This window comes from Thamnophis sirtalis, unplaced genomic scaffold (genome assembly GCF_051295495.1).
Source record: "Thamnophis sirtalis isolate CommonGarterSnake01/CBP01778 unplaced genomic scaffold, rThaSir2_p1.2 scaffold_8, whole genome shotgun sequence".
Taxonomy (NCBI): Eukaryota; Metazoa; Chordata; class Lepidosauria; order Squamata; family Natricidae; genus Thamnophis; species Thamnophis sirtalis.
Window position 1 is genome coordinate 69612334 of NW_028261388.1, and position 14365 is coordinate 69626698.

The following is a 14365-nucleotide window of genomic DNA, read 5'->3' on the forward strand; positions in this document are numbered from 1 at the left end:
AATAGTAATTATTAGCATCGTTTAATTCCAGAATAACTTACTTTAAAAGGACATCAAGAATAGAAACTACCATTTCTTTGAAAAAGGTGTTTAATTACTTCCTAGAGAAATCCAATCAGACTGCCTCGTATGGCTGCATTAAGGAGCTACGCTGGACAAGAATCATGTAAACCTAGTTTGCTAAATCCCTGAATCTACTAAGCAAATAGTTGATTAGAGGAATAGAAGTATCCCAGCCTATGCTGTACTTGTGTTACCCAAGTTGGAGTACAAGCAGAATATGTTTGTCTGTGTGAGTTTGATGGGCATGTGGTTATGAAACCTGTAATATAATGCCAAGACACTTAAGTATCTAAGATGAACTGAACAGAGGAACATTAATCTATATCCTTGGCTTCCTAAAATCATGCTGTGGAGAAAGAAAATGTGTGATGACCCCAGTCCGGGGACAAGTGGGCTGTATCTTAAGTAAAAGGAAGGGAACAGAAATTACCCTATGTTTTCAAGCTCCTACATTCTCCCTGTTCTAGAGTTGCCTTTATGACACAACCCAATCTTGAATCTTCCCATAAATCCATCAAATCCCATTCCGCTCAGCCCCACAACCCCACTATTACCAGAATGGGCAGAGGGAGTGGCAGCAGAAGCTTGCTACCCTATCTGTGATACAGGACCTGTCCTATAAAGTTGCAATAAAAGGGTTATTACTTCGAGTCATTTTATCCTGGTTTAGCAGTTTAAAAGTCAGTACGAAATACCAACTCCGGACTCGAGAGTCTGTAACTAACATTTTCTCATTCCACTATCCTAAAAACATCCCGATAAGGTAGACCAGTGTTTTTCAACCTTGGCAACTTGAAGATGTCCGGACTTCAACTCCCAGAATTCCCCAGCCAGCATTCGCTGGCTGGGGAATTCTGGGAGTTGAAGTCCTGACATCTTCAAGTTGCCAAGGTTGAAAAACACTGAGGTAGACCATGACAGTTCCACGTTTGATCGATGACGTCGCTGAACAGCATAATGTATTTTGAAACGACCAAAACCTAAACGCGTATCAGCAGTCGGGAAAAGGGATTACGCACCCGCGAAGAAAGTGAACTTTGTGGTTTCTTGAAACTGCTCAGGTTTCAGAACGCGAGCGGGCGCGGACAACTCCACCTGTAGCACCTACTATTCAGAGGATCACCGACCAAAGAGCGAAAGATACAGACTCTGGCCCTCCCCAAAGCGGCCAAAAGTCGGGGAAGCGCCATTTTCCCCCAAAGAAATGGAACCGGGCGAGGAAGCAGCCGCGCCCGAGGGCATGGCGGGGGAACTCCTTCCCGGCGACCGCACCGCAGGAGGGCCCGCGCTCTCGCCCAGGGAGTGGGCGTGGCATCCACTGCCGAGCCCTGCCCGGCCTGGTCCGGCCCCTCCAGATGGGAGCTGCTCTCCTAGGGGCGCTGGGTGGTTGTGCTTAGAATCAGCCTGGCAGTTAGGCGGTCGGCGCTGCACGGAGCTGAGTCTGCTTTGTCTTGGTCCCGGGAACAGTCGCCGCGACATCCGGACGAGCCCGCCCCGGTCCCTTCGGCGTACTCCTCCTTAAGAAGCGAGTCCAGGAAAAGGCCCGCCTTTACAGCCCTTCCGTCGGGCCCGATAGCAGCGAAGAGAGCCGGCGAAGCCTTGTCAGGAGCGGTGATGATCTCGAGCGTTCTTCTGGCGGCAGGTAAGCAGGGAGACGGGATGACTTTTAGCCCGAATGGATGTAAACACAAATCCTGGTCGTGAATGTTGGAGAACGCACCTTGTCCTGGAAGGAGGGTAAGAGGGTCGCTCTGCGGACGAAACAGCTGGGGGCTCTTAGTTGCGAAGTTGCGTTGGTCGCAGGACATGCTCTCGCCTAAGCGAATACGAGACTTATTTCTGACTGGTAATGGCACTGAAAATAAAATAAAACATGATTGGTAGTCCATTCACAGTTGCTTGGCGGTTTCCTGAGAAGCTGCCTGCCGGGTCAGGGCTTCTTTCCACTACAGCCAAATTTAGCTTGTTTTGATAGCTAATATGGGGCTATATGATAGCATTGAATCGCTGGGATGGGTGTATTATTTATATAGTAAAGGGATGCGTTTTGAGTCCCTTTACCCTTACTGAATTCCCTGGAACATTTGGGAGTAAACGTAATTGTTAAATTACACACAGTTTATAACAACATCGATTCTCTGTTATCCTATTTTTTAAAAGGTGCTTGGAAGTATTTTCAGTTTAGAATGTTTTTTTTTCCACTAGTTGCTATATCCCTGAGTCTACTAGGCAAATTGTTGCCCAGAGGAATGGAAGTATCCCAGTCTATGCTGTGCTTGCGTTACAAAATTGGACTAGGAGCAGAGTATGTTTGTCTATGTGTGTTTGCTGGGCATGTGGTTTTGAAAATATGAGAACACCGACTATACTTAGTGCATCTGTGTGCCATTCACGTGCAAGTGAATCTGGCCTTCATTTGTATCTTGTTTTGTTCATGCCTTTGTTTTTGTGTTGCACTGTGGTTCTATAAATATCTTTGCTCCTCCTGCAATGTTAGTTCATTTGTGCTGCCCTGCGAGAGAATTACATGACAAATTTTAGCTTTGTTTAAATCATTTTGGATTTTGACTCCAACATTTGGTAATATTAGAATTTCTAAATTTTCTTTCTTTTTCGGGAGAGTACTGAAATGTCCTTAATTCTACTTGTAGTTTGTGCCATCCTGGTGAATGGGGAAGGGACTGGCATACTCCAGAATGAAACTCCCAAGAGAGAAAACACAGACGACTTGACAAATCTACATCTCCGCCCATCTCCAAAAGTTTTGGAACATATAGGACAGAAAGATGTTTTGTTACCCAAAGAAGATACCTTAAGCAGTCTCCCTCAAGGTACGGCTCAGAATTGTACTATTTCTCTATTACTGTACAAACGGTTGTAGCTATAAGCAGTGTGTGTGTGTGTGTGTGTGTGTGCATGGAAGATCACAGAGACCCAGTGGTGGGTTTCAAAATTTTTTAGAACCTCTTCTGAAGGTGTGGCCTGCTTTGTGGGAGTGGCTTGCCATCCCTGTGACTGGGTGGGCATGGCCAACTTGTAAAATGTGGTGAAACTCACTTAACAATGCTCTTGCTTAGCAACCAAAATGTTGGCTCAGAAACTTTGGCATTTGAAGCACGTAAGTCTTAAAGCTGTCAAGTTACAAGACCCTTGCACCCCTAACCCTTTAGAAAAAACTCCAGGGGTGTTCAAACTTGACAGCTTTAAGACTTGTGGACTTCAACTCCCAGAATTCCTCCTCCAGTCATGTTAGCTCAGAAACTCTGGCATTGAAGTGTGCAAGTCTTAAAGCTGTCAAGTTACAAGACCCTTGCACCCCCAACCCTTTAGAAAAAAAACCCCAGGGATGTTCAAACTTGACAGCTTTAAGACTTGTGGACTTCAAATCCCAGAATTCCTCCTCTCGCTCTTCATCTTGATGATGTGCGGATCGGTGGGGGGAGGGAGCTGGAACCGGTTCTAAACAGCACTGTAGATTTGTGGAACCTCTTTTATAGCAGAGGTTAGAACTGGCAGGAACCCACCCCTGCTGAGACCAATCATTGGTAGAGACTGTTAACCTTGCATGCTCTCTGAAGAAGGAGCATATCTATTATTTCTAGAGATCACTGGTTTTACTTACAGTAACTGATTTTGTTTACTTATATCAGTATGTATAATCATACCTACTTTTGAACTCTTGTGGTTTTTGAATGACAGAAGTTGCGATTGCTGATGCTGGTTGGTGAATATCTTCAAAAACTTGTGACATCAATCCAAATTATGGAATACAATTTATTATAAAGGACAGCATTGGCTCCTAATAGCCTCATTCGCTTTTAAATAGATGAAAAAAGAAGGGCAAGACAGGATTTCAGCGGAGGCAACCTAAAATTTATAAATACATTTTAAGGCTATATAAATTCAATAAATAAGTGAAATATGTTACTGTGTTATTTTTTGTGCATGATGTCTTTGATCCTGTCTCTGTTTAAAGAACTGGAAAAAAAGCCAAGGAAATTCTAGGGAGTGTTTAAATTGTAAACATAAGTAAATATATTTTGGGATGAACTACCGGTATATAACCAGTTCATGTGTTCCAATTTTATAATAGAAGAATAGAAATTAAAGCACCTGTCTTTCAATATTAGCCATGAAACTTGTTTGTTGTACTGCTTTAAATGTTTGTAAATCAAGCAACAGGAATGAATCCTAAGAACAAGCAAAGGAACTGCAATGAAATGTTCCACGGAAATTCTTGTCATGATTGATGTCAGAACGGATTGATAATGTGGTCATTTCTCACGTATATGTTCCGAACTGTTGCCCTAGAGGCCCTAATTTGAGTCAGTCACACATTTCAATTCTTATGTGCTATTAGAACTGCTACTTCTCCCACCCACAGCTTTATATGCTCTAGTGCAGTGTTTCTCAACCTTGGCGACTTTAAGTCCTGTGGACTTCAACTCCCAGAATCCCCCAGCCAGCTGCTGGCTGGGGGATTCTGGGAGTTGAAGTCCACAGGACTTAAAGTCGCCAAGGTTGAGAAACACTGCTCTAGTGAATTATTGCCATTTATTTTCTACAAATCCTGCCACTTGTAGCATATATGTTGTTCTACTTTTTGAATAGCAGAGCAATATCGAACAGCTATATAATCTATTGCTAGTTGGTACTTTAGCGTTTATAGAGATATAATATGCTTTGGGGCTTATTTTTTTCTCCTTCACTAATTTTCCTCTAAGGATCTGCAAACTTGATGACATCAGTATTTCCCTCCTTCTTCCCCCTCCTCATCCTATTGACAAAATTTCCTTCATCTAAGGGAAAACATTTTCTAGCATTGACATTCCATGGCAACAGTTATTTTTAAATATAACAAAATAAGTAAGCCTAGCTGGCATTTTCACTACTGTATAGAATTAAAGTCACTGGGAGATTTGAGAAGGGATTAGCTGGTGAAAAATGGTCCAGGCCATGTAGAACCTATTGCTTATCCCCCACATGGTAATTACTTTATGTGTGGGTCTGTCCAGACAGAAATATTAATTTTCCAGTCTGTAAATGCTGTCAATTGATGAGGGGATCCACAAATGACTCAGTTCCTGTCCCACACAGTGTGGCTCTTCTTACCTTACTGAGTTTAGTCACTAGGGCGAAGTTGTACCATCTGGGGGCGTCTAGCTTGGGTTTCCATTTCATCCTCTTTGCCTATTTATGTCTTTGAGACCCTAGCATGCTTTCTGCCAAATACTGATGCCCATGAAACAGTCATAGCAAATGTGTGGGAAGAACACGGAGCTGCTCTCCTTAACTAGGTTGACTATTCAGCATATCTTTGGAGCCAGACTTTCCATATAGCTAAGATTGTGTACTCAGTTGACCTGTTTGTTTTAGTCATTTAGAGTCCTCAATTGCTGGTGTGTGTGTGTGTGTGTGTGTGTGTGTGTGTGTGTGTGTGTGTGTGTAAATTTGTGTACAGAGATTTTTAAAAACCGCTTTAAAGTTCTCCTCCTTTCCTTCTGATTTTTGAAGACACTGCTATATATTTCATTTAGATTTCGGGAGATCTAATAGATATATAGTGGATAATAGAATAGTTCAATACTTCCACTTTGCCCTACTTTGCCCTAGTTGAACTAGGTAAATATCTTTAGCTGGGGTCAGAATAATAAGCAGTGATCTATCCAGGCCTGTCAAATTGGTGGCCCAAGGGACGGATGCCATTTCTACCCTGGCTCTTCAAAAGCAAAAAAGTCACAATATGTCACATGCTAACGAGTTTGACATTTGTGATTTATACTCTGAAAACTTCCTCAAGTGAAACTTTTGATATCCCCATGGAAATGCTTTGTTGTTGCTTTCTTCCTTGTTTTTCCAACTCCCTTCCTCTGATCTATAACCCTAGGGCTTCCCGGTTGTCTCTCGTCCAAACACAGACCAGGTCTGACTCTGCTTAGCGTTTTTGAGATTAGGTAATTATTACCTAGTGGGAGTTATGAGCAATTGCAAGTTTGCTCAGTAAGAATGATTTCTTTTTGTTGTAGTAAACAACTTAGCTATTTACTTTGCCAGTTATGTTGCTGAATGCTTTGGTTTCATGGAACTACCAAAGCACAACCATTACACAATGAAAATCAACACACTTTAATTGTAATTTTATACAATGATACATTCTCTTTTATTGTTGCAGAAGGAACAATATAAATAGGGTTCTTAATCTTTTTTTTCTACTAATTATTTTCCTGTAGATCTTGCCTTGCCATTTTCTTGATGCATGTTGTCCTTTTTTTGATAACATGTTGCATGGGAAAAGCAACTTAACTTTAGGTATGACTCCACTGTAAATTTAGCATGCCATAAGTCAGCCATTGGTTAACTGGGGTACACCTACTTTAGGAGGACTGTGAACAGCATTAGGAAAAAACCCCAGAAAAGTTAAAGGCAAAGAGCAGTACAATCTCTTGCTTCTCTGCATTGTGATCAGCATTAACAAAGCAAATCTTGGCATATGTAATTCGGTATACCTTTTCTGAATGTGTGTATGAATCCTAAATGTATAACTGAAAATTGCAATAATGCCAGAAAGCTCTTGAGGTTGCACTATGATTAGAGATAATAGGAATAATTGTGTTTATGTGAGTCTCAAATAGATCCTACTTGAAATTCTTAGGCTGTAATTCAGGCAATATAGACTATATCCAAATGACAACTTGGACCTTGGACATTTTGCAAAATGTGTTTGGGGAGAACACAAGGTTATAGCTTGTTTGTCTTACCATGAATATTTAGATGAAACCCCATTTTTAGGGAGAGAGATACATCATAACTTAATTTTCTAGGGGGAAAAAATGCAAGTGCTAATATTTCTAATCCAATTTGAGCTATAATGCCTGGGATATGCATCAGTATTCTAACACATAATGTAAAATTAGTGTTTTCCTTCTTTTTCCAGTTGCTTTCATGTCCAAGCCACAAGAACCTGTGACTCCAAATAACGGAGGGAAGAAAAGGAGAAAAGGAAAGGGAAAGAAAAGAGATCCTTGCATGGGAAAATACAAGGATTATTGTATTCATGGAAAATGCAAATATATTAGGAAACTTAAATCTCCATCTTGTATGTAAGTTACTTATACTATTTATATCCTGTAATTTCCTGTATATTGCATATAGGGAAAACAATAGCTATATTGCAGATTTATTTTCCAGTTAAATGAATTAGAAGTTCATACCAATAAAAAGAGAGAGTTGTATACTGAAACTCTCATTTAAAAAAAAGATTAAGAATAGCAGGATATTCCTTTACATACTGTAACTTACAGTATCATCTAGTACTTAAAAGTTTTAATGAGAAAAAGCACAGGAAGCTTTTCTTTGTATTCTTCTTTGCATATTCTTTTTTTTTTCTTCCGTAGAAGAGATCCATATTTCCTATTCATTGTATATTAGGTCACAAAATATCTTGTGGGCCATGTAGATTCTATATTTTTAAAATCAGTCAATATGTATGTCCAGAAATTTTGCTTTCAGAACGACAATCTTAGCCATTTTAGAAATTAAGAATCTGAAGTAACAGAAACATTTTTACATATACATAAAATTGGTCATACAGGCCTCTTTTGATTCTTACCTGGGTTTCATTAGCACTGTTTTGGTGCCTTGTAAGTTAGAGAATCTGAACATGATGCTCTTTTGATAACATATTACTGAAATGGTTTGGATTTATTTGAAAAATATATTCCCTGCTTCTCCATCCCTCACCCCAAGATGATAGGTGATGCAAGTAATAGAACAAGGTCAAACTACTGTATTTTTGGAGTATAAGACGCACCGGAGTATAAGACGCACCAAGATTTTGAAGGCCATTTATGTTAACATTGAGCAGCCCTCTTTCAACAGAGGAGGGATAAGACACCCTCAATTTATCCCCAGTTTACAACACAGTCCTATTGGCTGTTCCAAGAAGATTCTACATCTCTGACTCAGGTGACCCTGAGGTCACAGATAAAACCCCAAGTAACCACAATGGTTCTCAGAGAGTGTTAAGACCAGTTGACTGCAAAGAAAATGCAATTTTCCCATTCCCCTTATCTATCCTGTCAGAATCTGTCATTCCCCCTAATCTCAATTGTCAATAATTGTCCTTCCATCTCCAACACCACCCAATACAATTGATGAAGCTTCCAGGATAGGAAGCGAAACGTCTTGGTTTTTTTCTCAAAAATCAATCCAGTCGCTTTTCAAAATAAAAACCACTTTTGATATTCTCATATCCAAGACCTGGAATAATAGAAAGCATGAGAAAGAATCTTAAAACTACCCTCACCTTCACTGTGTCAAGTATAAGATGAAATAGAGAAAGCTTTGACAGCTTTCAGGATTCTGTTACAATACCCTAACCCAGTGTTTCTCAGCCTTGGCAACTTGAAGATGTCCGGACTTCAACTCCCAGAATTCCCCAGCCAGCTGGCTGGGGAATTCTGGGAGTTGAAGTCCGGACATCTTCAAGTTGCCAAGGTTGAGAAACACTGCCCTAACCATTATTCAAGACTCTTAATAATGCCAGTTTCCTGACCTTGCCTAGCTTGAAAGGGTGGTAAGAATATACACAATGAAATTAAAACGGAAGAAAAACGTCTGCAACAACTCTATATATAAATGTAAACCCTTCATTAGGACAAATAATGCTATAAAACTCACCAAGCAACATTATGAATCATCCTACTACTGCTATTATGTTACCGTATGAAAATGATAACTCACATTCCAGTTGCAAATGTGAATTTGACCCGAGTGTGTCTGCTTATGTATGCATGCACATTTCTATAAAAAATGAATTTAAAATGATACAAGTATTTACAGACGTACATTTGACTTTAAAACTAAGTCTACTCTCAATGTGGTTTAGCATGTCATGCAAATACATTCTTCTTAGGAAGAATATTTCTGTCTGAAAGAAATAACTTAACTTTTCATACTATGGAAAGCAATAGAGTGAGAAATAATCAGTGAGAAAGTATGAATCAGCAAGTGAGAACTGGGAATCTATGAATACTTTGCTAAGCCTATTATTAGATCATTGGAGAATAAATGTTTAGGCCTTACTGCAGGTGGATATGCAACAGTTAACAATTGAACTCATGAGGTAGCCAACTCCCAGAGAAACAGGCTTCTGAGAAAATCACAAGTGGTTAAATCACGAGAGGAAAAAAGGCATTGCCTAGAAGGTGAATTAGCTTCTTGGGATGCTATCTACCAATTAACAAGATACTAGAGGCAAATGCTTTATTTTGTTACAGGCTTGCATGATATAAATAATATTTGAAAAAGATTGGGAAGTGATGGGGTGAATGAATGTTCATGTTCATCACATTGTCTACCTCTGCCTTATAAAGGTTTCGATACTTCCTATCCCTCTGGTGGGGCTACAAATTGGCATTTGTACTGTGATTTTATAAATTCCTTGTGCAATAACAGTTCTACAGAATTATAAATGACAGACGTAAAAGAAACAAAGCTTCTAGAAATTCTAGAAATAAAAATTCTAAATAACAATAATAACAAATTATTTCTGTTTATAAGGGTAACCTCTGCAGCTCGGCCTGGTTAAATTTAGATTTTCAGAAATCATCTGGGGGAAAAAATCCTTTGTAGAATTAATTTGTTGACTGTAAATATTTTTTCACCCTTGAATGAATTAATATGTATGCTTAGGACATCAGTATATAAAGCAATCTCTATAGGGTGTACAGTCAGAATTGAAATTCTCAACAAGAAAAAAGTGGAGAAGAGACTTAATGGATTGTACATTGAGAACAAAGCTTTTTTTTTCATTAAACTTAGATGGAAGTAGCCAAGTGTATCAATAACAGATGTCATTACAGCCCTATTGAATAAGCTTCATGTATTGATTTTTAAAATACTTAATTCCTAGATGCCAGGAAGACTACCATGGGGAGAGGTGTCATGCTCTTAGCCTACCAGTGGAAAAAGTCTATGATGGTTACGATCGTACAACTATCCTGGCAGTTACAGCAGTGATTCTGTCATCCCTGTGTCTTATCATCATTGCAGTATTATTGATGCTGAGGCAAGTAGTTTAATAGGATTGAGATGTGTGGAGACATATAACTTCCTTCAGCTTATGATGATGTGAAAATCTGGTCACATGAAGGAACAATGTTTGCATTTATTTGTATAATCTCTGTTTTTCTAAGGCTCCCTGAGAGGTTTATATTTTAGCTATGGCCTCTTATCCAAGCCTATGGCTGTCAGCACCTCTTCATTGAGTAATTAGGAAAGAAGACTACGAGACTCCATTGATAGAAATCAAGTGTACTTTTACTAATTATAAATGATTAGAAGCATAGCAAAGCGAAGACTGATTATTTAGGCGCGAAAGCGAGTGATATATAAAATAACCCATTCCCCACCCCTTGGTATCCCAGTTGCAGTCCAATCATAATTCTCCTAAGTGTCAGGTGTGAGATAACTTCGAAAGGCATCACCGAGATGGAATGTCGGTGCCGTTTGGCCTTGGCGGGAACCTCCTGCGCATGCGCAGTCCGACGGGCAGCAGAACTCCAGAATCTTCCTCCAGCACAATTAGTAAACCCCTCCCAAATACCATGCCCCCCCTCCCCGTTTCAATGGCAGCCGAAGCAGCAGCAAAGCAGAGGCTGACAATGGCACTTTGATGATAAAAATACGGCATGTGCTTTGTGACCATTTTCTGAGTGTTTCTAAAGCAAATTAACTTTAGGATTTCTATGGAATCTGAAAGAGCGTGGTGGCTGAGCCGTTAAGACACTGGGCTTGTGACCAGAAGGTTGGCAGTTTGAGACCAAGTAGCACATGATGGAGGGAGATTCCATTACTTGCCTCATCCTGCCAACTAGCAGTAAACAGTAAATGCATGTAGATAAACAGATACTACTTTGGTGGGAAGGTAACAGCATTCTTGTGTGTCTTTGGTATATAACCATGCTGGCCACATGACTATGGAAGTGTCTTTGGACAATGCTAGCTCTCTGGCTGTAAATCGGAGATGAGCACTGCCCCTTAGAATTGGGCATAACTGGCAGAGGAAACCTTTACCTTATGGAATCTGAGCTTCAGAAAAGATCCAATAAGTTCTATTAAATATGCGCAAAAGTTTGTAGCTCTTGCCTGCTTCAGCTTCCCATCAATCTTAAGGATCTTTTCTGAATGGAACGTAAACTGATATATTTGCCTAAGCCTTACTACAGAGTATACCAGAGTTTAACTGATTTTTAAAATTCTATTTCGCCTTAATTTGATTTCAATACAACCTCTGAGAAGGCAGATTGTATCTTTATGACAAATAGTTGATAAAACATGCAGAGAATGTGAATCCTGTTTTTGTTCTTCTGCTTTGATCATATGACTTTATAAATTATGTTAAATTACCTTTTTCATTATTGAGTGGCAATCAGGATACCTCACATGAACCAGCGGGTAAACGACTAAAGTCCAGTTTTAGTGCAAAGAATTCAATATTTTGTGGAGGTTCTATCCCAAAAACGCAGGATGGGATTTCCCATGTTACATCTTCAACATTAGTAATGGAACAACCATAGGTCCTCTTTGAATATCTGTGGAAATTTAGAATTGTTTTAATCTTGGCTCCTGTTTTTCTGATTTTCTAGATGTCACAAACAAGGAGTATATGATGTAGAGAATGAAGAGAAGGTTAAATTGGGCATCACTGTCAATCAATGAATTGTCCAAGAACTGCAAGGTAACCCTTTCAGCATATAATATCTGGGTAAATTTGGCCTTCTGTTTGTTGGTGTGAGGCAGGGGTGGGTTTCAACCAGTTTGCGGTGGTCCCCGCGGACCAGTTGGTCGGTGAACCCGGAAGTAAGTAACTTCCGGGAACGCCGAAGGGCCCACCCACCCTCCCGCCCGCGCTCCTTACCGGTCTTTGAAGGCTTCTGTGCTTCCACGCAGGCGCATGGCACATACAGCGCCTGCGCGATTCTCTGGGAGCAGCTGGAGCATCGCGCAGGCGCTAAGACGCATCCGTGAACTGCACGCGTGCACAAGGATGCCACCGGCCCCGTTCCAACCGAACCGGTTGGAATGGGATAAGCAACCCACCACTGGTGTGAGGAGAGACTATTTAATGGGTTGATTCTTTCCTCTCATTTGGCAGATCAACATAAAAAGGAAATGTTTATCATACTGGATTAGTCATAAGAATTTCTTTAGAAACAACTTTGAGAATCCAACTTTGAGAATATTACTGATTGTTTCTGCTGTTGCACTTTGTCTCACTGGAATGTACCTAGTTGTGCTGAACTATGGTAGTAGTGAGGCATTGGAGAGGAAACAACTGTTACAAAAAAGACACCTCAGCCCAAGGGAGGGAAAAGTGTAAGAGTAAATATGTCTTAATTATGCCATGTTCAAGTTTATCTGGAGAGCTGCTTTAGCAGGCTTTCTAGTGTCTGTGTTTTACTCTACCAACAATATAGGTCTTTCCAGAAATCTTAAGTAGACTTGATTTCTGAATTTATCTGCTTCACAGGGCTTGACTGTCAACTACTTTGCTATTGCAATCCAGGCACTTATTACCTTTTTTTTCCTTTGAAAATTTATGCAGCTCAGGCACATTTTTTAAATATATGCATTATTTACCCCTCTTTGCCCTTCTATGGCAGCTGCTATTTATTTCCATTTCATTACTTCGGCTACTGGAGACCAGTGGTCTCCAACCTTGGAAACTTTAAGACCTGGGGACTTGAACTCCCAGAGTTCCTCAGCCAGCTTTGCTCTGGAAGTTCAACTCTGGAACTCTGGAAGTTGAAGTCCACAAGTCTTAAAGTTGCCAAGGTTGGAGACCACTGCTGTAGACCACATTTTAGACTCAAAAATAAATGTTTTGTTTTTCCTTGGAGGCCATTTCCTTTAAGATGATCTTGGATTTTGAAGATGCACATAATCCTCTGATGGGATTTCCCTAATCAGATAAAATCCTTTAAGAGAGTATAACTGGATCTGTTGTAGAAGGTTAACAGGTTGAATGTCATTAGTTCTGCTGAACTCCATGAGAATGCATCAATATAAGCCTCTAGTCAATTAGTCTGTATTAACCCTGAAATAGCTCTAGTTTATCCTAATTCTGTTTGGAGATGGCTGTCAATATTATAGTGCCGAGTCACTAAAAATTAGTATTATAAATCAAATGTTATGTAAATGATTTGTTTTAACTTGAGGCATCCTTTTATTACAAATTCAGGTTTAAGCCGTGAAACAAGTTCTACACTCACAATTGAATGGATAATACTCTTCCTAGGACACGCTTAAAGAGGAACTTGTATGAATGAGAACAACTTTGTTTTCGAGGAGATAATGCTTTGTTAAAGAAGCAAATCGTATCTCTAAATTGAAAGAATTCTCTTGAGAGACAGAACCACATTTATTCGCAGAGGACTTGTTCACAATGTGGAGCTACAACCCGAGAAGATTTTAAATTTGTCTTCTTACCAGTGGAAAATGACTTTGGCGTGAACCAAGCAAACAATGAACCAGGCAACTGGATTCTTTACAAAACTGTTGCTGAATAATGCTCTGAAAAACTGTGAAACACTCTCCTGAAGAGATCTACTTCTTGAACTTTTATTTAATCCAAAAAATATTTAACAAGATGCTTCATTTTAAGTTATATATTTATTTTAGATACAGTGTATATGTTATTTATTTAAGACTTAATCCTGTAGTCCTGAAATCAACAGGAAAGACAGGAGTATTGCGCAGTGTACCATTCTAATAAATAATCTTTCTTATGCTTGCTGGCACTTGAATCCTGATTTAGAGATTAAAAGTGAAAAGCAATTATTTTTACTGATACAATCTTATAATATCTAACAATTGCCAAAATATATGCAGTCGGGGCTAAAATTCTTATAGCAAATCTTTGATTCTTTAGTAAATTTGGCATTCTGAAAACCTCAGAATATTTCCTCTAGAGCAGTTTTAAAAATGTTATCTAATTTTGTCTCTATTGCAGTTGTATTATTTATGGTTTGACAATGTTGAATTCTGCATAGTGCTTTTTCTAAAGACATTTTAGGTCAGCATGCAAAGCATTTGAACCTCAAAGCAGATGTTTTGCTTTCTTATGTTTTTATATGCTGTTGTGTGTTCTTGTTAAGCCAGCAAGACTCCTCTGATTGTGGCAGCATATGGATGGATGGATGGATGGATGGAAAGGAAGGAAGGAAGGAAGGAAGCTAGACATTCTGGAAGTGTTCAAAACATCTCTGTGCTGAGCTTGGAGCAGGTGCTTCAAGTTCCA

The 14365-nt window shown here is 39.6% G+C and overlaps 1 protein-coding gene across 1 annotated transcript; it reads left to right on the forward strand.

Moving 5' to 3' along the window:
- The first annotated feature begins 1421 nt into the window (after positions 1-1421).
- On the forward strand, positions 1422-13855 carry HBEGF (heparin binding EGF like growth factor). Its single transcript, XM_014059426.2, has 6 exons — positions 1422-1705; positions 2715-2894; positions 6998-7163; positions 9977-10132; positions 11712-11803; positions 13307-13855. The coding sequence occupies exons 1-5, from the start codon at positions 1678-1680 to the stop codon at positions 11782-11784; spliced, it is 603 nt and encodes a 200-aa protein (XP_013914901.2). The 5' UTR covers positions 1422-1677; the 3' UTR covers positions 11785-11803; positions 13307-13855.
- The last annotated feature ends 510 nt before the right edge of the window (positions 13856-14365 follow it).

Bases quoted from the DNA above. Each gene is read 5' to 3' on its own strand.
- HBEGF (XM_014059426.2), top strand. From the start codon at position 1,678: ATGATCTCGAGCGTTCTTCTGGCGGCAG. The intron at 1,706-2,714 runs GTAAGCAGGGAG...TTCTACTTGTAG, and splicing joins GAGCGTTCTTCTGGCGGCAG to TTTGTGCCATCCTGGTGAAT. The intron at 7,164-9,976 runs GTAAGTTACTTA...CTTAATTCCTAG, and splicing joins CTTAAATCTCCATCTTGTAT to ATGCCAGGAAGACTACCATG.